This window comes from Brachyistius frenatus, unplaced genomic scaffold (genome assembly GCF_029030835.1).
Source record: "Brachyistius frenatus isolate BFR_SWC_R1_liver_20210118 unplaced genomic scaffold, ASM2903083v1 Contig_57, whole genome shotgun sequence".
Lineage (NCBI taxonomy): Eukaryota > Metazoa > Chordata > Actinopteri > Embiotocidae > Brachyistius > Brachyistius frenatus.
Window position 1 is genome coordinate 1,764,289 of NW_027210656.1, and position 19,346 is coordinate 1,783,634.

General features: G+C 38.5%; 2 protein-coding genes across 4 annotated transcripts; both read left to right on the forward strand.

The window, feature by feature from the left end:
• Positions 1-203: 203 nt before the first annotated feature.
• pign (phosphatidylinositol glycan anchor biosynthesis, class N) lies at positions 204-10,345 on the forward strand. Of its 2 annotated transcripts, none has more exons than XM_069705551.1 (29): positions 204-555; positions 1,077-1,317; positions 1,495-1,616; positions 1,706-1,804; positions 2,084-2,190; positions 2,473-2,597; positions 2,735-2,865; positions 2,989-3,108; positions 3,237-3,277; positions 3,411-3,470; positions 3,581-3,673; positions 3,830-3,885; positions 4,204-4,282; positions 4,716-4,898; positions 5,018-5,157; positions 5,493-5,592; positions 5,797-5,889; positions 6,433-6,524; positions 7,037-7,142; positions 7,240-7,348; positions 7,539-7,641; positions 7,768-7,870; positions 8,295-8,381; positions 8,546-8,601; positions 9,046-9,121; positions 9,467-9,540; positions 9,793-9,849; positions 9,986-10,038; positions 10,189-10,305. In XM_069705551.1, the coding sequence occupies exons 2-29, from the start codon at positions 1,091-1,093 to the stop codon at positions 10,203-10,205; spliced, it is 2,709 nt and encodes a 902-aa protein (XP_069561652.1). In that variant the 5' UTR covers positions 204-555; positions 1,077-1,090; the 3' UTR covers positions 10,206-10,305. The 2 variants fall into 2 exon arrangements, with proteins under 2 accessions (XP_069561652.1, XP_069561651.1); XM_069705550.1 differs by having other exon boundaries at positions 208-555; positions 9,793-9,835; positions 10,189-10,345.
• Positions 10,346-13,038: 2,693 nt separating this feature from the next.
• gpr141 (G protein-coupled receptor 141) lies at positions 13,039-16,334 on the forward strand. Of its 2 annotated transcripts, none has more exons than XM_069705564.1 (2): positions 13,039-13,325; positions 14,361-16,334. In XM_069705564.1, exon 2 carries the CDS (start codon positions 14,361-14,363, stop codon positions 15,297-15,299), a length of 939 nt encoding a protein of 312 aa, XP_069561665.1. In that variant the 5' UTR covers positions 13,039-13,325; the 3' UTR covers positions 15,300-16,334. The 2 variants fall into 2 exon arrangements, with proteins under 2 accessions (XP_069561665.1, XP_069561666.1); XM_069705565.1 differs by lacking the exon at positions 13,039-13,325 and adding an exon at positions 13,602-13,641.
• The last annotated feature ends 3,012 nt before the right edge of the window (positions 16,335-19,346 follow it).

The following is a 19,346-nucleotide window of genomic DNA, read 5'->3' on the forward strand; positions in this document are numbered from 1 at the left end:
TGACAGCTGATAGCTCACGCTAAGCTAATGTGTTGTCAAAAAAAACAAAAAACCTGTAACGAAAACAGTTTTCTCCGAAACTGCACTGTAATGCGCATGAGTACAAAACACAAAGCTGTTTCTTTTTTTTAATTTTTTTTATTACGTTTGAGAAAGAAAGCTTGCTAGAAAATAAAAAAAATGTAGCGCAAAACTACACAACCCACAATGCAACTGTGAAGCACGCACGTCAACGAGCAGCGTCAGAGTCACAACAAGGAAGTGAATGCTCACGGTGCCTGCATTTCTTGTAGTAATCTTCTTAAACACGGCCAGTTGGTTTTGTAAAACTCCGCACTTAAAGATTACGTTCATCTTGTTTCGCACAACAAAGCCGTAATCCTTTCGGGCTGTCTGGGTTTGTAGTTGGTCATCTACGAACATAGCATGGGAGGTAAATCAGTGCGTATAAGAGGTGAATGGGTGAGATGGTAGATTGTAGTAGATAGTGCGGCTCTTCCATTCATTCTTTAACAGGACGTTTCAATGGTCACATCCCGCTGAAGCTTCATACAGGTAAGACTTTTTTGTATCGCCTGATTTTCTAAGTTACACTCTCGTTAATAAACATCATGACAGTCAGTCGGCTGGCACAATAAGCACAATCAAAATATACTATGAAAGCCGTGATTTTTGTTTTGTTTTTTTGTGCACATTAGCTAATGGCATATGGTGAGCAGAGGATTAACCCTAACCCTTAAGTATCCTTGAAAGGGCACATACTCCGTCCTGCCAGTCCATATTATTCTGAACCTTTATAATATCTACTGTTTTTGAACTAACTTTTTAATCCTGAATGTAAAAGCAAACTGTATATATATATATATATATATTTTAATCCTTATTTGCATCAGTCATTCTCATTCAGTTTTCTTGTTCTCACCTTCTTAGATTTAGATTTAGACTTTATTAATCCCACAGTGGATAAAGTCACAGCAGCATAGAAACACAAAAAGGTGCACACAAAATGAAAAAAAAATTACAATTTAAAATTTTCTTCCACCTCGATCACAAGTAACCTCACTGTTCCTCTTTAGAGTCGACACTCAAAATGAGGATGATCACCTTCTTCCTGGTTGGACTGACAGTCCACGTCGTCTTCTTCATCTCTATCTTTGACATCTACTTCACCTCTCCCCTGGTCCACGGCATGACACCGCAGTCGACACCGCTGGCACCCCCCGCCTCCAGACTGGTGTTAGTGGTGGCTGACGGCCTCAGAGCAGACAGTCTCTTCACTCTGCTCTCCAACAGCTCGTCCAGGACGCCGTACCTGAGGTCAGGAAACAGACATGATTGCAGTGAGCTTTGATGTGGAGCGTTTGTGTGTGTATTAATTCGTCTAGTACAGGATGCAATATGTATGACTGCTATGGTAGGTAAGTTTTCACACATCACTGCTCCTCAGTCCCTGCTGTTTGGGTTAGCATGCGTGCGTCTGTTTTCTCAAATCAGGAGCGTAATAGAGGACAAGGGTACCTGGGGTGTGTCACACACGCGCGTGCCTACTGAGTCTCGGCCAGGTCATGTTGCTCTCATCGCAGGCTTCTATGAGGATGTTAGTGCAGTTGCTAAAGGTATGTTGTGTTTTCAGTAAAGGCTTTTGGACTCGTGTCTGTGTGTGAGATTCTACTGTTGTGACTCTTTTTTTTGTGCATGTTTTCAGGCTGGAAGGAGAATCCTGTAGAGTTTGACTCTGTGTTTAATGAGAGCAGACACACCTGGTGCTGGGGCAGCCCTGATATCCTGCCTATGTTTGCCAAAGGTACACAAGCGCACACACACACTCGCACAAGAAGAACAGCGAACCTGGTCAATACAAAAGAAAAAGGCCAGAGATAAAGATTGCATGCAAAATTTCAAAAGTAATAATTGTAATGCATTTATGATATTAAATAATATGAGTAAATAACAACACTTTTCTTAATCACGCTAATTTTTTTTTTTTTTAATTCCACATTACTGCTAAAAGGTCATGTGTTAAGGTAAGGTAAGTTTCTGAACAAACTTTTGTTGTAATAAATCTTGTTTCCGGTTTCCTCAGGTGCAAGTGGAGACCATGTGTATACCCACACATATCCAGCAGAGGAGGAGGACTTTGCCTCCACTGATGCCTCCAGGCTGGACACCTGGGTGTTCACTCAAGTCAAAGTACGCTAGTGGAAGTACTAACAATAAAGATGATTGTTGTGATTCATCTTTTGTTAAAAACTACCAAATACAAATGTTTTAAAATGTATTTTAGTAGCTTTTGCTCATGTAAAGCACATGTTGTGTTTGTGACATGTTTATGTTAAAAGATGCATTCCGATGTAGCAAAATATGAAGCCACTGGGATTCATTATAGTAGATTATATTATGGCTGCTACAAGCTTAATAGCACGAGATTTCTTGAACAAAATTCAACAATGTATTTTTTCATTTTTGTAACAGTCATTCTTTGAGACAGCAAAGTCGAACTCCACTATGAAGGCCAGTTTACTCGAGGATAAAAATGTCTTCTTCCTGCATCTGCTGGGCATTGACACGAACGGGCATGCTCACAGACCAATGTCACAGTGAGTAGTTTAATTTGTTATCAGATATTCTTCTTGTTTTGCCTATTTTTAAAATGATTTTTCATTACACATAAACAAATTCTTCCTCTTCCTCTGATGTTCTAGTGTCTTTATCTTGTACTCTGTCTTTTGTCTAGGGAATACCTAGACAATATTGGTCTAGTAGATGCGGGTGTAGCAGAGCTGGTGTCTATAGTAGAGGATTTCTTTGCTTATGATGGCAGAACAGCGTATGTGTTTACCTCTGATCATGGCATGACAAACTGGGGTAAGACTCTTGTTTGTGTATATATAAGCTTTTTATGTCAGTTACAATTGGAGAATAAACATCTTGGCATATGAATTCACTGCAGTTTTTCATTTTGGCATGTTTGTGTTCATACGCCTGAAGGTTCGCACGGTGCCGGCCATCCCTCTGAAACACTCACCCCGTTAGTGGTGTGGGGCGCTGGGGTTCATAACGCCCAGAGAGTTACAGAACCGCAGCCGTACAACGATGGGTACCTGCAAGGTACTCTCAAACAAGTTTTTTTTTTTAGCTTCAGTTTAGGACACAGATTGTCCTCCATGTTTTACACTACTGTGTACATTTTGTTAAGTTTACATTGTTTTTCTTATTTGTCTTATTGTTTCTCTCAGATTGGAAATTGGAGCACCTTCGTAGAGTTGACGTCAACCAGGTAAAGCTCATTCAACGGCACTTTTTACTGTCATCAATTACCACCACTCAATTACAAATGTGCAAAAGCTGTGCTATAATAGAGCAACAGCAAGTCAAGTTTAATATTCATATTTTTGCATTGTTTTTTGCAGGGTGACATTGCTCCGCTCATGGCTTCTCTCATTGGTGTGCCCATTCCTGTTAACTCTGTTGTAAGTCTAGAGATAACGTAAATACACATTTGTTTGAATACAGTGTTTTATACGTATTACAATAAATTTTTGGAGAATTTATGACAGTCTTTATGTGTATGTCTCTTCAGGGTGTGTTACCTCTTCTCTACCTTAACAACAGTGACCAATTCAAGTCAGAGAGCATGTACACTAATGCTATTCAAGTACTGGAGCAGTTTAAGGTATGACAGCATGCATCTCCGCTATAACTGGCGTGTTGATGAGTAACTGTTGGAAACTTCTTGACTTAATGACCATGTCTTATTTACAGACATGGGTTATGTTATGTGATATAGGAATTAACGGTGGTGACTGAAATATATAAATGTTTTTTGTAGGTCAAAATGACCCAGAAAAAGGAAACAACCTTGTCTTTTCTCTTCACCCCATACCAGTAAGTACAAGAAGAGAATTAATGACTTGTACACAGTGTGGAGGGAGTAAATTAAAATATACACTTTTGCAAGTATGTTAATGAGAGAAGGGCTTAGAGTTTCTGAGAAAATAATTAATCTAATGTTTCAAATATTTTCAGCAAAATCTGTTGGCGATCTATAAATAATTAAGCAGGGCAGTGCACTGTTTAGATTAGCTTTTGCTGCTCTGTAAATGCAAATGCAAAGAATGTGCCCCAGTCAACATCCAACCAGTCAACATATTCAAGGCCACATTTGAATGAAATATTTGCTGCTTTGTTTCTCTGTTTTCCCAGACTCCTGACTGAGTCGAAACAAGCAGAATTCATCCGCACGGCTCGGATACTGATTCAGCTGGAGAAGTACGAGGATGCCGTGAGTATCAGGGAAAAGATGGTCTGCAGCTGAGAGTTAAATTAACAGCTTTACAAGGGAATTAAAGCAGAGATTTATATTTTGTTTTGGATACTTTGATGCCTTAAACATGCTGTTTACTCATGCAATCATTTAGCACTAAAGCTGCTCTGAACTAATGACAAATGTTGCAGCAAACTTGAGTAGAATAGTTAGCTGATTTTGCAGTAAAAATATCATTATTGTTAGTTCTGACACCAGTGAAACTAGATGAACTATGGTAAAGGCAGTCTACATTCACAAACGCCGGCATTGTTGGAGTTAAACAAATTTAAAAAATCGTTCAGGTTTCTTTTTCTGCTACTTCATATTCATCGCTGATTAATATTCTTCCTATTTCCTCTATGCCATATTTCCTTTTGCTAAAGCTTTGCCCTCCTCCGTCTCTTGTCAGATCTCTCTGTGCCAGTCTCTAATATCCCAATCTCTGGAAGGCCTGGTCTACTACCATAACTACGACAGGTTCTTCCTGGGATGCAGTGTGGTGCTGGGATTTGTAGGCTGGACCTCGTATGTTGTCTTAGTCATCCTGAAGACTCACGCCAGCCTCAACAGACATCCTAATCTCACTAAACAGGTTTGGACATAAAGAAAGTGTAATACCCCTTTCTTTGACTCCTAAGATTCCTTCCACCCAAACAGGTTTATGAAACTTGAATGTCTCGTAAAGTCGATATTGCTCCTCTGTGTGTGCAGATTCCCAGCCGTAACTTGGCGAGGCTGTGTGTGTGTGTGGCCGTGGTAATCGCTGCCTTCCTGCTAATCCAAAGGAGCCCCATTACCTACTATATTTACTGTCTGCTGCCCGTCCCTGTGTGGTACTCTGTTCTTAAAGAGTGAGTAACAAACACATTAGAGACTATGTAAACTTAATAAAAAATATTACATAGATTACACCTTATTCAACCAAATATGAAGAGTTCCTCAGAGAATGGTGGAGCAAACACTATACACACACATCCACATAGACCGTTTTTCAATGGATGTTATTTACCTCGCACATATTTGCATGCATCTCTGGCGCAGGTGTAGTGAGGTATTATTTAGAACCTTTTGAAGTGTATCCATTCATCTTTTTCCTCTGTAAATGGATGAAGGTGTTGCCTTGGCATTTCTTTTCTTTTCTCTCTTTTATCACAGGAAGAATAATCTCATGAATTATCCATTTTAGGTCTGGAACTCTAAAGGATTTGATTCGGTTGGCCCCCTCTCTGCCACTATGGAAATGTTTTGGCTACTTTGTGCTGGTGGCATTTGGAATCGAGCTGCTGGTAGGTGTCTTTAAACCTGTTATGTCTTCTTATGTACAGTTAAAGACATATTTCTCCCTCAGTACACAGGAACAAAATGACTCATTAGCCTTCATCAGACCTCAACATACACACTACAAATTGGTGACCACTATATGCTTCTTAGTGTGAACACTATGATATTTCACTGTATCTTGGATGATTGTTTACCTTTGCTGCCCCCAGGTGGTGAGTTTCTTCCATCGTGCCGTGCTGACGGTAGGCCTGGCTGTCCTGTCTCTCTGGCCCCTCCTGTCGGGACTCTTTGGCAAGGCCAAGGTGAATAAATCATGGTTCCTGCAGTGACATTACACCAAAAAAGTCATGTTCTTTTTAATTTCCAAGCCTTTTTAATAACTGAAAACAGTGTGTGTGTCAACAGGAGATGGATGTTTCCTTGTAAGAAGAGTAAACACAATACAAAAATGTCCCAGATCATAAATTCAAGAAATCTTTGTAATGAATTGATGAATGATTGAAGCTGTTTTTAGCCATTCTAATTATTTTCAGATTTCCATAACCAGATGTAACTTCCCGATTTAACATATTGTGTATTGTATTCTCCAGAGTGTTATCTGCACTGATGGTAAAGTCCTAAAATCATTGATACTTTTTTCTCTAAACACATTATTTCAAAAACATGATTAGATTAAATATAGATACAGCATACAAATTTGTTTGTGATGGAACCAGTACAATATAATGATGCACAACATCATTTGTGCTCATCTTTTGACCTCCCTACTGTCAGATCAATACCTGCTGTGAGTTCAAGTTCGGTATGTCATACAATATAAACTAGGAGTGTGTGTTTGTGTGCAGTTGCGCTCATTGAGCTGGTTTCTGGGCTGTCTGTGTTTGGCTGCTTTCCCCCTGATGCCTGTTGTGGGGAGAGAACCAAACATACAGCTGGTGTGAGTACAGTACTTCCTTTATTTGCTTACATTTATCAGAATGTTTACCACAGTATCCCACTAACGCAAAACACAAATGTGAAATTTAGGTCAGGTCAGCCACCAGGAACTATTTCATTTCTCAATACTTCAGAAATATAAAATATCACAACAAGTGAACATTGTTTTCGAGAAATCAGACCAGGATGAGAATTATGGTTGGGATCTATGTCTCGAAATGAATACAAATATTCTCCACTGACAGTATACATATATCAAAATTTGGAGCCCTCAGCGCGGGGCCTTCCATAACAAGCAAACTAAAATGTATCATGTAAAATCTATGTTTTTCCCCTTTAACTAATGGATCACAAATTAAAAGTTAAATCAATGGAAGAGTTGGAGATAGACAATCTCATTCAAATAACCTGATATTAACAGCAGCAGCTTTATTCAACACACGGGCAATATTAAGCTGTATGCCTTGATCATGTCTTTAAAAATATAGTAAGATATTGTGTTCGTTTGCTCAGTACTTGTGCAGGTCTGCTCACTCTCTTCACTTCAGCCTGTTACCTGTGGTCATCACGACAGAGGACACCACTGCACCTCAGTGACAGACAGCAGTTTGTTGCTCAGGTAACTACAGTACATGTCGTGTCATGTGTGTGTGTGTCTTGTGTGTATGTGTGACTGCATTTGCTGGATACAGCCTAATGTATTACCTGTCAACCAGATGCTCCATGTGGCCATGTGTGCATACGTGCCATCACTCACACACTCCAGCCTGCTACAGAAACAAGGCCTACCACTTCTTAATCAGATCATCAGCTGGAGCACATTAGGTAGGTGGTGGTGCTGGAAACTCCTGGGGAGGTTATAATCATATTTATATGTCATTTATGGTCAGTCTTCACATATTGATCAAATATCTGACATATAAATGAAATGAAAACTTACATCCTGTTGTAATGTATTATGCCCCTTCTGGCTCTGAGACCTGACACACCTCTGCTGTCTCTTCTGTTTTCCCAGCATCTTCCATACTGGTTCCGCTGCTGAGCTCAACACGTCTTTTCCATCGTCTCCTCAGCATATTCCTGTCTCTCACATCCACATACCTACTGCTGAGCACAGGGTGGGACACAATATTTTGCACACACACAAAAACACCAGCACTTCAGATGTCTTTTTCTGGGTTTTCCTTGCGCAGCAAAGCTATAGAATAAAACAATGTCTAATGTTTCTGTTTTCTACTACCCAGGTCAGAGGCCTTGTTCCCCCCTGTGTTATCTTGGTTAATGTTTGTGTGGATCAACATTGAGCAGGAAGCCTTGCTCGCTCAAGGTGTCTCTGGCAGGCAAGAGGTAGAGTGTACTGTCTGTTCCCGGAGCGGAATTAGAAGAGTTGCGTAAACTACAGATGCACATTTTTTTTTAAGTGTGTGCCTGTTTAATATAGACTTGTGTAAGATTTAGATCACATGTATTTGTACACCTATACTCTGCTTTATTACTTTTGAACGGAAAACTGTGGTGATCTAAGTTGGTCAGTGTTATCAGAAGCCAGCACACTTCAAGCTATTTATTCTGTATGATCTTTTAGAGGCATACTTGTATGTATATGTTCAGATTTTATAAAAACATGCCGTATGTTTCTGGAGCATTTACCTCTGGGCTTTAGTGACCCTGTGTTTTTTCTCTCCAAAATATGCCAATCAATGAAGAGAATCTCAATTTATGAAAACATTTTAATTTATAAAGTGGTTTTACTCAAAACTATTTCTTCCAGTTGTCAACTATTGATTTCTCTGCAAACATCGACATCACCAAGATCCGACAGCTAAAGTTGGATGACATCAGAAGATCATATTTTTTTGTATCCTTGTTTGGAGTATTTGCAAACATGACAGTAGCAAGGTACCATTGTTCATGCCAAACTTTATCCAATTAGATGAACTTTTGAAAATTGTAACATGTAAATATTAAAACAAATATTTTTTAGGTTTAAGGTCTTTCCTTGACTGCACATGTTTTTTTCAGGTATTTTTTATAATAACAGCTTTCTTTGGCACAGGGAACATAGCATCCATTAACAGGTATTTACATATTTGTGTGTGTGTGTGCATGTGTGCGTGTGTGTGCGTGCGTGCGTGCGTGCGTGCTAAATAGCAGGAAGTTGTGTGAGGGTGGGGTGTATAGGGTTGCACTCTGGGTGAAGTGAACATCTGTTGTCAATTGATGATGGGTGCTTTCTTTAATTACCAGCCATGTGTCATTTGAATACAGGAAGGAAATGCAGAGAGCGATCTGAAAATATCGCCTTTTTAGACGAGCTAGTGTCTCAAGTTGTGTGTTGCCTTTTGTATTTTATTATGTGTTTACATCGCACAAGATACAGTATGTGTTACAAAATGATTAAGGTTTATCAAGAAATCTAATGTTCATTATACCCTCAAGACATATTTCTTGCTCTGATAGGTTTACACTTAAATATAGTCTGGTGTTCTATAGTCACTTCCTCTGCTTCTCCTTTTTTCTAGTTTTGACCCTGCATCTGTTTATTGTTTCTTGACTGTGTTCAACCCCTTCATCATGGGAAGCCTGATGATGTGGAAGGTACTGCATTTTCTTGTAAAAGCTGTGAAGGGGAAGTAGTAGCACACTGTGACTTGTCATAATCAAGTAGTTATCTGTCTGTGGAATATGCTTTGTTTGTTTGTTATGGTTTATGTGTTATCTTATGTTGAATCTCTGTATCCATAACATTTTTACCCTATCTGCCTTTTCTGTGACCTTTTAAGTCAAAAATTTCCAATTTGTATTATTTGTCTCATTAATCACTACATAATCATTGTTCATAATAGAGATAAATATTAGCCTCATCATTCACAATGAATTAAATTAATTTAGACATATTCATGTGATCCTAAATTTCCATAAATGTCCCTTTTGTTCTTCCAGGTTATCATTCCATTCATCATAGTAATGTGTACATTTGAGACCATCCAAGTTGCAACACAGCTCTCGTCAAGAAGGTAACCTTTCACTGCAGCCTTCCAAAATACAATCAAATGTTCTTAGACTGAATTAGTGTCAGACATTACATTTAAACAATCGGCTCAAATAACTACAGTAAATGATCCAATATCAACAAGTTTCTTCCTCTTTGTGAGTGAAGATGCTGTAAATCTCCTGTATAAGCTGTACAGAAGTACAGGAGTTTGGTTGTGGATGTCAGATCTTGATTGTAACATAGGTTGTTCTTTTTTCTCTTATTTTTTTTTCAGTTTGTTTCTTATCGTCCTGGTTATCTCTGACTTGATGGCTCTGGTAAAGCATTTCCTGTCAGTTTGAAAGGTTTTGGTTTAATGTGATTAAAAGTGCATTTTAATGATCTTTCCTAAAGGATTTTTCTCTTTTCTGTTAAGCAGAATGCACGTGAACCTCACACAATACATTTTTAACTCTTCCTCTCCTCAGCATTTCTTCTTCCTGGTGCAGGACTATGGCAGCTGGTTGGACATTGGCACAAGGTAAGTTAACTGGGAAGTGCATGGTTTGTTAGTCTTCATTCATTACTTATTAATAACTTGACTCATTTACACAACCTGTCCCTCCTCCTGCTATTTTTAGTGACATTTGTCATATACACATTAACATGTTAGACTTTCTGTCTGTTGCAGCATTAGCCACTATGTGATTGTGATGTCAATGACAATCTTTCTGATGTTGCTCAGTGTGGTCACACACAGTCTCACTTCACAAAGACTCATCCTGTGGAGGAGAACCAAGATGCACTTCCCCTAAATAAACACATGTTTGCAGAACTGACAGACTGTAGGCTGTAAGATTTGTTTTATGCATTCTACTGTCCTTCTACGCCAGAGTTAGTTTATATAAGACATAAAGATATTGTTTTAGGATACTGTATACTACACTGTATTAAGATATATTGTTGAAAGGACATTTTACAAGATCACCAACGATTATTGTATACTACTTTTTGAACTGTGTTCTTTTGTACAAATACATGACTAGTTTCGGTTTTAAGTACATTATTTTTGGATTAATCATGTATGAATTCCACTAAGGCTACTTGAATATTTGACTGTGAATTAAGCCTTTGCCAAAGGTTATACTTTATGTTCTATTGAAGAAGGGTAACTTGATAACTATTTAAGTATGTAACACTATTTCCTGGAAAGTTGCCTAACATGTATCCTTGTTTAGAAGGAAAAGGTATATTGTTTTAACTTATTGTAACTGGATTTGTACCAATTAAACTGAAGGATTGAATTGGAAACGTGTGTGTTGCAGAATGAAATCAAGTGCCACATATATGTCATGTAAAGAAATTAAGTACATCCCATGGAAATTGACTTTTACCGTAAGCAAATATTTGATCCTCTTTGAAACGGTGCCTACATCTTAATAAAGTTGACATACTACAACAAATGAAATGACACTTTACAGTCATTTTCATAACTTAAAAAAAAACTGATTAGTCACATGAGAAAAGGACGTACACATTTATCACACCATAAAATCATTCAAATTAGTCTCAGGGTTTCCAGATGAGGTGTCAATGATTAGAACCTCATAAGGAGTCTTATTTAAACCTCACACATTGAGGGACTGCTGTTCTCTTTGTTTTTTGAGTGAGGGGTGTCATCATGCCAAGATCTAAAGAGTTCCCAAAGGCCCTCAGAAAAAAGGTTGTGGGTTCCTGTGACTCCCGCAAGGGATTAAAAGAAGATTTACACATTATTCAAAATGAATTATTCCACTGTGAGGAAAAGCATCTACACATGAAGTAGATTTCTGACAACTGTCAGTTTTTCCAGGATTAGCCACCACGGCAAATTCAATCCAAGAGCAGAAGTTTCAACACTAACATTTCATCACAGAATCTGCAGTAACTCTTGCAAATGTTTCTGCCAAGGTGCATGCTTCTACAATCAAAAACAGACTGCATAAATTTGACCTGCATAGAAGATGTGTCACAGTCCATGAGAGCAGTACTACAGTTTGCCATTTAACATAGGCGAAGACCAGGCCTTTAGTAATAATGTGCTCTCGACAGACAAATCAAAGTTAGAGTTGTTTGGTCACAGTAACAGCAGACATCTTTAGTGCAAACCAAAGACAACTTTCAGAAGCAGAACCTTGTAACAACTGTGAAATGCTGTGTGGCCATCTGTCCGAAAGTTGAAATTTAACCAGAACTGGATCTTTCAAGAGGACAAGGATCCTAAGCACATTACTAAATCCACCAAGGAATGTCTCAAAAAGAAGAAGTAAATGGAGCATTATCCAATGGCCACATCAAGAGGGAAAAAAAAAAGCACATTTGGATCCCATTGAAAAGTTGTGCGGGATGTGTCACAAACAATACATGTAAGAAAGCGTCCAAACATCTTGCAGCTAAAATATTTTTTTTATAGATGAGTGGTTACATATTACAGCAAGATGATATCAGCGATTGGTGCATAATATGCAACACATGCCTACAAGAAGTTATCTGTGCCAACAGGCGTAATACAATCTGCTGAAGGTGGACCTACGTTTTCTACACAATAATGTTACGTCGATTCATATTTTTGTTAAGTCATGTGACTGTCCCACTGTTGACTTTTTTGACATATTTAAACAAGCAAACATTTGATCCTCTTTGAAACAGTGTTTACATGGTGGTATACTTAAACATGACATGAAGAAATAGCTTTTTCAACAATGGGACGGTCACAAGACTTAACAAAAAATATTAAGGGTTAGGGTGATTGCATGGGGGCTTGAAATGAGTTGGGAAATTCAGTGAAGTGTTTTTCTGTTCACATTTGTTCAACTTGAGTTGCAGTGTATATCTGCTATGCATGCTGTTTACACATCTGTCAACATCACAGCCTGTATCACCACATCCTGATTCACTTCTTCTCTTTTCAAGTAGCCAATCCTTTAAGTAGATAGTATAACAGTCAACTGAATAGGAGGTTTGCATGCATGGAGTTTATACTACCTGGGGTTGGTTTATTGAGACTCACATTACAAGAGATAAAATATATTAATGAATTTGGTTATTCAAGTAAAAAGCACAACATCTTTGGAATCCAATGCTAAAATTAAGTAGCATAATTTACATCCATCAAATGTGCAACATTTGTCTTTCTAGAAAAGCAGATGCTGTAATGGTATGGCACTTCATTATTACAAAAAAATACTGTTTAGTCCTCTGATATCAAAATGGGGAAAGTACAAAAGATAATTTGTGACAGTACATCATTACTTCCGTATTGCACCCAAACATCCTTTTTCTATGTTCCTCTGGTTAAGGAATCTATAAGTGATTCATCTTACAGGACCTCATCACATTTAAATGACCTATGTTTCATTGTATATTGCAAACAGTCAGAGTGAGTAAACGGGTGACCAGAAAAAAGGAAGCAACCAGCTGTGTGGTTGTGCTCACATTTGCAGTCACCTCCTGTTTCTGACAGAGCACAGACAGATATGCAAAAGTGTCCGGTGGTTTCTGACAACGCACACACATACAGCTATTTTTCATATCCTCCTCTTCTACTGAGAGTTGGCACACATTCGGCCATGAACACATACACACACAAGCATACACACACACGCCACCAAGCAGGAACAGACACACATTTATTTCTTAGATACACCCCTCATGCTCACCAACATTGTCAAAACCGAGCTATTGCTTTGATGGAGCTGGTGTGATATTATGTAAAGGATAGGCACATTCTTTCATACTTTATTTTGGCACATAAGAGCACTCGGCAGCTAGTTCTACTTTGACTAAAAGGTAAGTAAGTTTATGAGTAAACTCTCTGGTTTGGATTTTGAATTATTTAGTCGTACTATTTCCATTGCAGCGTTTTTCTCTTGACTGCTGCGGCCGTGAGTAACAATAACTTTATTTCTTAACCCTTCCAATACAGCAGTTTTCTTCCTGTGGTTATTGGTTTGTTATGTGGCTGTTTAGTTTTAGTTTTATTTCCTGAAAACATCCAAAGCAGCATGTCAGAGTACAATTTTATTCTGGGCAATGTCTCAATTTGGATTATGAAGTTGAATATGACAAAACACAAACTGTGACATCAGTAAAGGACGTAAAAGAGGTAAATATAATGCGGGGTCTCTAAGGCCTGAGAATAAGTTTACTGACATATTTTCTCTATCTTCTATCTATTTCTGTTAAATCTGTCTTTTACCATGCCTTGGGCTTCAACTGAAATTGCATACTTGTGTACTTACACTTACTATTTTGAGTGAAAATGTGCATTTTCAATGTCAAGTATGGAAACATGCAGTGTACTATAAGAACCTAGATGGTGTACTGGTACCAGTGCACAAACTGAGTGTGAAACACGGGACACTTGTCACTCTAAACGGTAGCCATTGTGGCTATGTAGTGAAAAGGAAGGACCCACCAAACTAATTTCTGACTTGAGAAGCCGCACTTGTTGCAGAGTCCAGCCTTATTCAAATACAGTTTCATGTCCACACAAAAGTATTTATTTTTCACTAAATGACACTATACTGTTGTTGGACAGAAGCCATGAAAGAGCATGAAAACACATTCATATAAAGCTGCAGATATGTAGGCAGGTGATGTATTCAAATGTAACTGTCATTTCCAGTAAGTGCAGAACGGCAGTGATCAATTTGAGACAACAGTAACCTGTCAAAATTCACGTACTACACTAGAAAGTATACTAACATGTAAGAGTACAAAGGGAAGTATGCAGTTTTAGACACAGGAATGACCTATTTACTAACTGATTCTTTCCATCTCTATGTGTCAATTCCTCCCCTTTCCTTTCTTTCTCTGTTTAAGATGGCTTCCACAGGAGCACAGAGCACACTATCTACAACCATAAGTTTCATGATGACCACAAGCTCCTTACTCAACACCACAAATTCATCAAATAAAAGCGCTGATGACTACCACACACCCCTCCTGGCCATCTACTCTGTGGTTCTGATCTGCGGTACCATTAGCCTGAGCCTGATGATGCACATCATGAAATCCAGCACAACTTCCGCCACCTCCATCGCCGTACTCAACCTGATCTTTGCTCACTTCATCTTTCTCCTCACGGTGCCCTTTAGAATTTACTACTACGCGGGTCATGAATGGAAGCTGAGCCATGAGTGGTGTAAAATGGTCAGCAGCATGATCCACATCCACATGTACATGTCTTTTATCCTCTATGTGATCATCCTCATCACCCGCCTGTTGACATTCTACCACAAAGCAGAGCCAGTGGTATCTTTCCGGAGGAATCATGCTCTCCTTGCCAGTGCTTTGGTTTGGATTGCTGTGATTGTCATAGTCCCTTGTATCATCTATTTTATCTATGGCAAAAAAAAAGAGGGACCAAAAATAAACGGCACTCTACGTTGCTTCGATTTTGGAAAGAGCATAGAGTCCACCAAGGTCTTCAACTACATCACCAGCATCTTGATTATATTGATATCCATCGTGTTGACAGCCCTTCAAGCCATTGTTCTATGGGTTTTATACCGGAAGCATCGCCAGGGATGCACCTCTCAGCAGGACTTCGCGGCTCAGCTGAAGAGCCTGTGCTTTGCTCTAATCATGGTGGTCTGCTTCATTCCCTACCACGTTTTCCGTCTGTTTTACTTGGAGGACATTGAACTGCAGAACATCAACGAGGTGTTTCTGAGTCTGACCACTTTTAATTGTTTGGACATGCTCACTTTCTTGGGGAGGAGAACCTGCAACATATGCTTCTCAGGAAGGGCTATTTGAAAATTGTTGGTACAAAGAGTGTGTGTGTTTGTGTGTTGCTGCCTTCAAATGAAACTTGTGAGCTTGGGGTTATTACATGGGAAGTTGTGAGCACGGTACACTTTCACCATCATGTATCGAAGTTGTGAGGACACTGCTGTTGGGCAACGATCCACAGAGGCTAACAATTTAGCAAGCTCGTAGATGGGTAAAGTAATGTAGGAAATGCAAAGGCATGATGACAGAGGAGGAAGATCAGGCCGTTGGGAACATCAACAGTAAATCATTTAGAAAAACTCGATACAAAAAAATTACAATAGCCTATATTAACTCACCATTTGATGAAAAATTCCATTACATGGCCTTTGCCATTTCTGAAAATGTCACACAACATGTCACAAGTCCTAAACTCAAAACCTTCAGAAGATTTCTGAGGTCCATGGTTGTGAATACCTCAAGAGGCTTCATGCAGACTTTTCTCGTGAACACGGGTAAACACGACCCAATTTCAGGGCAGCGTGTGTGTGAATGTGTGTGTGGGGTGGGGGTGAGTGGGTTACTTCATATGACTTTATTGTTCTTGATTGCCTGTACATTTTTTGATGCTGTTTTATTAATAGAGACGAGTTAAAATATTGCTTTAAAATCCTCTAAGAACAATAATTAGTGCCTTTTTATTCATCTTTTTTGGAACTTATGTCATCACCATTTATTTGTATTTTGTATTTATTTGTATTTTTGTTTGTACAATATCCTGTTTTGGTAATTTTCTTAAGACAGAAAGATCAAAGATATCCCTAGCGCTTTCTTTAAACTCAGAATGAATCGACTCTTGCCATCTGCTGGTGTGTGTTTATACTACACAGGCTTCAAGCTTGAAATTTGTAGATGTTAGATTAGGAAATTGGAGGTTCAGGCTAATTTTTCATCTAGTAATTTCACGTGAAAGGCATGTGAGTGGAAATGAATAAACATATTTGACTGTATTTGCTAACACTTTACCACTGTGTACATAGCTCAAGTGTTTGGCGTTATAGGTGAGAAGAGAAATAAATATCTAAAACCATTACTCTTCTCTCATTATTTTGTGAAACATTACCTCAAACCTCTTGGATCTCCCAACCCTCTGCCCTCAGAGAGGGTGTTAGAGGCCCTGCGTGATACACACACACACACACACACACACACACACACACACACACACACACACACACACACACACACACACACACACACACACACACACACACACACACACACACACACACACACACACACCTGGTGATCTTTCCCTTTTAGTTTTTATGGCGCTGGGTTACTGTTTAACATCCCCACCCTAGTTTGAGTTTGTTTAGTAAATCGATCTAATGACAGGGCTATGTTGGCGCCATCCAATGTGTCGCTACATGAATTATAGGCCGCTCAGCTCTCTAGCCTTCCCTTTTTTAATGTTGTCGAACACTTTTCACCATTTTCCCATGTTCAGTGTCATTTAGGCAAAAGGCACACGGAGGGCCGCTCACTATCGGAGTACAGCGGTGCATGGGGACAAATGCACGTCCCAGGCGGAAGCAGAAACAAAGGTAAGTCTAACTTTTCTTGTTCAGCCTATGCCATTGAAATACAAAATAAATTGGATTGGAATAAGAGGAGTTTGAATGTTAAAATGTGTTGTTGCTTCTGTTCAGGACATGAGACTTTCCTTTTAGCATTTTTTTGAGGAAGTTTTCAAACTTGTTCTACATCACGTGCTTTTGTATTTTGGTGGTAATGGTGGGACTCATTCACACACACTGTAGCTGCTGCTATATGTCTTGTAACCAGAGTTCACTTCTTAGTCTGCAGGCAGCTTTTTCTGAAAACAGATAAGAAAGACTCACTTTGTCACGCATTGCTGTGCTGTAAAGATTATGTGATAACCTATTTCATCTGCACAAGGACATAATGGGTAACACAAGCAATACGTTGCCAAGCAGGAAGGTTATAATCCATTCAAATTATGTTTTTCTCCTCTGATACACTACTACTGATACTACCACAAAAAAAATGTATCCAGTCATATGATTTAAATAATGTCCAGTTAAAATTATATCATTTCTGTAATCACTGTAACAGGGAAATGACATCCACGCCTTCAGTTGAAAGAGGCTCAAACTTTTTTTTATTCCTGCCAGCCCTTTTTGTCAATGTGCATGTTACACTTCTGGCCCGTAGTGGAATGTAAGTAGCCTACATGACTAAGTTCTGTTCTTAAGTACAAATTAAGTATTTACATATATATATATATATATATATACACACCCTCTACAACATTTTAGAGGCAAATATTGTACTTTGTACTCCACTACGTATTTTAGCTTTAGTTAATTAGTTCCTTTTAAGATCTTTCAGACTACTTCTAGCTTTGGCCAATTCTGCTAAATAAATAGAATATGCAATGGACACAATACACAAAACAAAAGACACTAGTTCAATAAAATACAATCCAAACAACACACCTCAAGTAAGTTAGTTCCTGTCGTAGTGAAGTTTTGCTGAGACATTCAGAGAGTTGGTTTTGAGGATGTAGTGACTTAGCACTGGAGTGCCTCACATTTTAATCATGTTAACCCTATTTATATTGTTTACAGTCCAAAGACACATGGGGAAATTGAAAGTTTTCTGAGCCTGTTTATTACTCTGAAATTCGAGTAAACTCCCGACTGTAAAGTGTTGATTCTGTATTTCATGTTTTTATCCACAAATAATATCATAGCAGTGGTTTGCTGTCGTCCAGGTATCAGAAAGTAGGGGATTACCAGAGTGAGTTGGGTGGCTAATCATCATCTCAGACTATTAAAACCTCCAGTCTAAATAAAGGAGACAGTATTATGGCCAGTTCACACAGAGATAGCCTCTCAGCACTGGGTTTTATGGCTGCAGAGAGCTTTTCGTTGCTAGGCAGTTGCAAGTTTTCTCAGTCATGTCCTGGAAGAAACCATAATGCTGTTTATTATTTTAACTATTTTTTACGAGTGCATCAAAAATCGTTTTAGAATTTTATTCACATTTAGTCACTAATTTTAGAGTAATTTAGCTTTTATGTTATGGCTTTGACAAGAGGTTGGATATGTTTTCAGTACATATGTGAGTTAAATAAAATTAACAATCTAAGAGAACATGAGAAGCTGAACTTCACTGTTTGTAATATTCTAATTTCACCCAGGTGTCACTTAGGCTTTGTTAAGTATTCGAGATGTAGAACAGAAAAGATTTGTATCGCTATGCTTGTTGTCCTTGCACATAAGAGTGGAGGGTGAGGCTAAAAAGAGCTTTTTAGAGCTTTTAGCCTGTTCATAAGACGCTATGGAGGACAATGTTTTACTTTTCAGTGAATATTGAATTCTTTTTTTCTGATATTGTGTTTGTCTAGATGGCTAAAAGCACAATGAACTTTGTCACATTATAGCCTCTTAAAAAACTACCCTCATTGATCCCATATGTCTTCATACTTACAAGTCTATATCACAATCTCTAATTCGACTTTAATGCTGCTGCAGCTTAAATTTTGAGGTGATTGTAAAGAGTAAATTCTTCTCCACTCTACACAAACTTGATGAGTCAGGATGCCTGACCATATATAGCCTGGTTAAAATGTATTCTCTCTATCACTTCTCCCTCTCTCTGTCTTACTTGTCTTTCTTAACCCTTTTATTCCAGCCTTCATTATTTACTAATATATATGTTATTAGCTTGTGATCAAACACTAATAGCTTTTTCTTTTCAGTCAGTAGTCTGTGATAATGAGCATTCTGATGTACGGTGCCTAAAGTGACAAATATGTTATCCTCATGTGTACTCACAGAGCTACTCTGTGCTTCTCTGATTGGCCCACTCATTACTGATGTAGGGCATCAAATCTCCCATAATACTGCCTCTTATCATTTATGGCCTTCTCTAGCACAATTCCCCAAACTGATTACAAACAATAAGATTTAGTGCAATGCAACCCCCGATGTAAAATGGGTGTGGTAAGGACATTTTAACTGGTTTATGCCATGGTGGTAATTTAGAGGGTGTTTATAACAT

Coding starts and splice junctions, on each gene's coding strand:
- pign (XM_069705550.1), top strand. CDS start 1,091: ATGAGGATGATCACCTTCTTCCTGGTTGGACTGACAGTCCACGTCGTC. Junction 4,899..5,017: donor ATCCTAATCTCACTAAACAG/GTTTGGACATAA, acceptor CTGTGTGTGCAG/ATTCCCAGCCGTAACTTGGC. Junction 5,890..6,432: donor GACTCTTTGGCAAGGCCAAG/GTGAATAAATCA, acceptor GTTTGTGTGCAG/TTGCGCTCATTGAGCTGGTT.
- gpr141 (XM_069705564.1), top strand. CDS start 14,361: ATGGCTTCCACAGGAGCACAGAGCACACTATCTACAACCATAAGTTTC.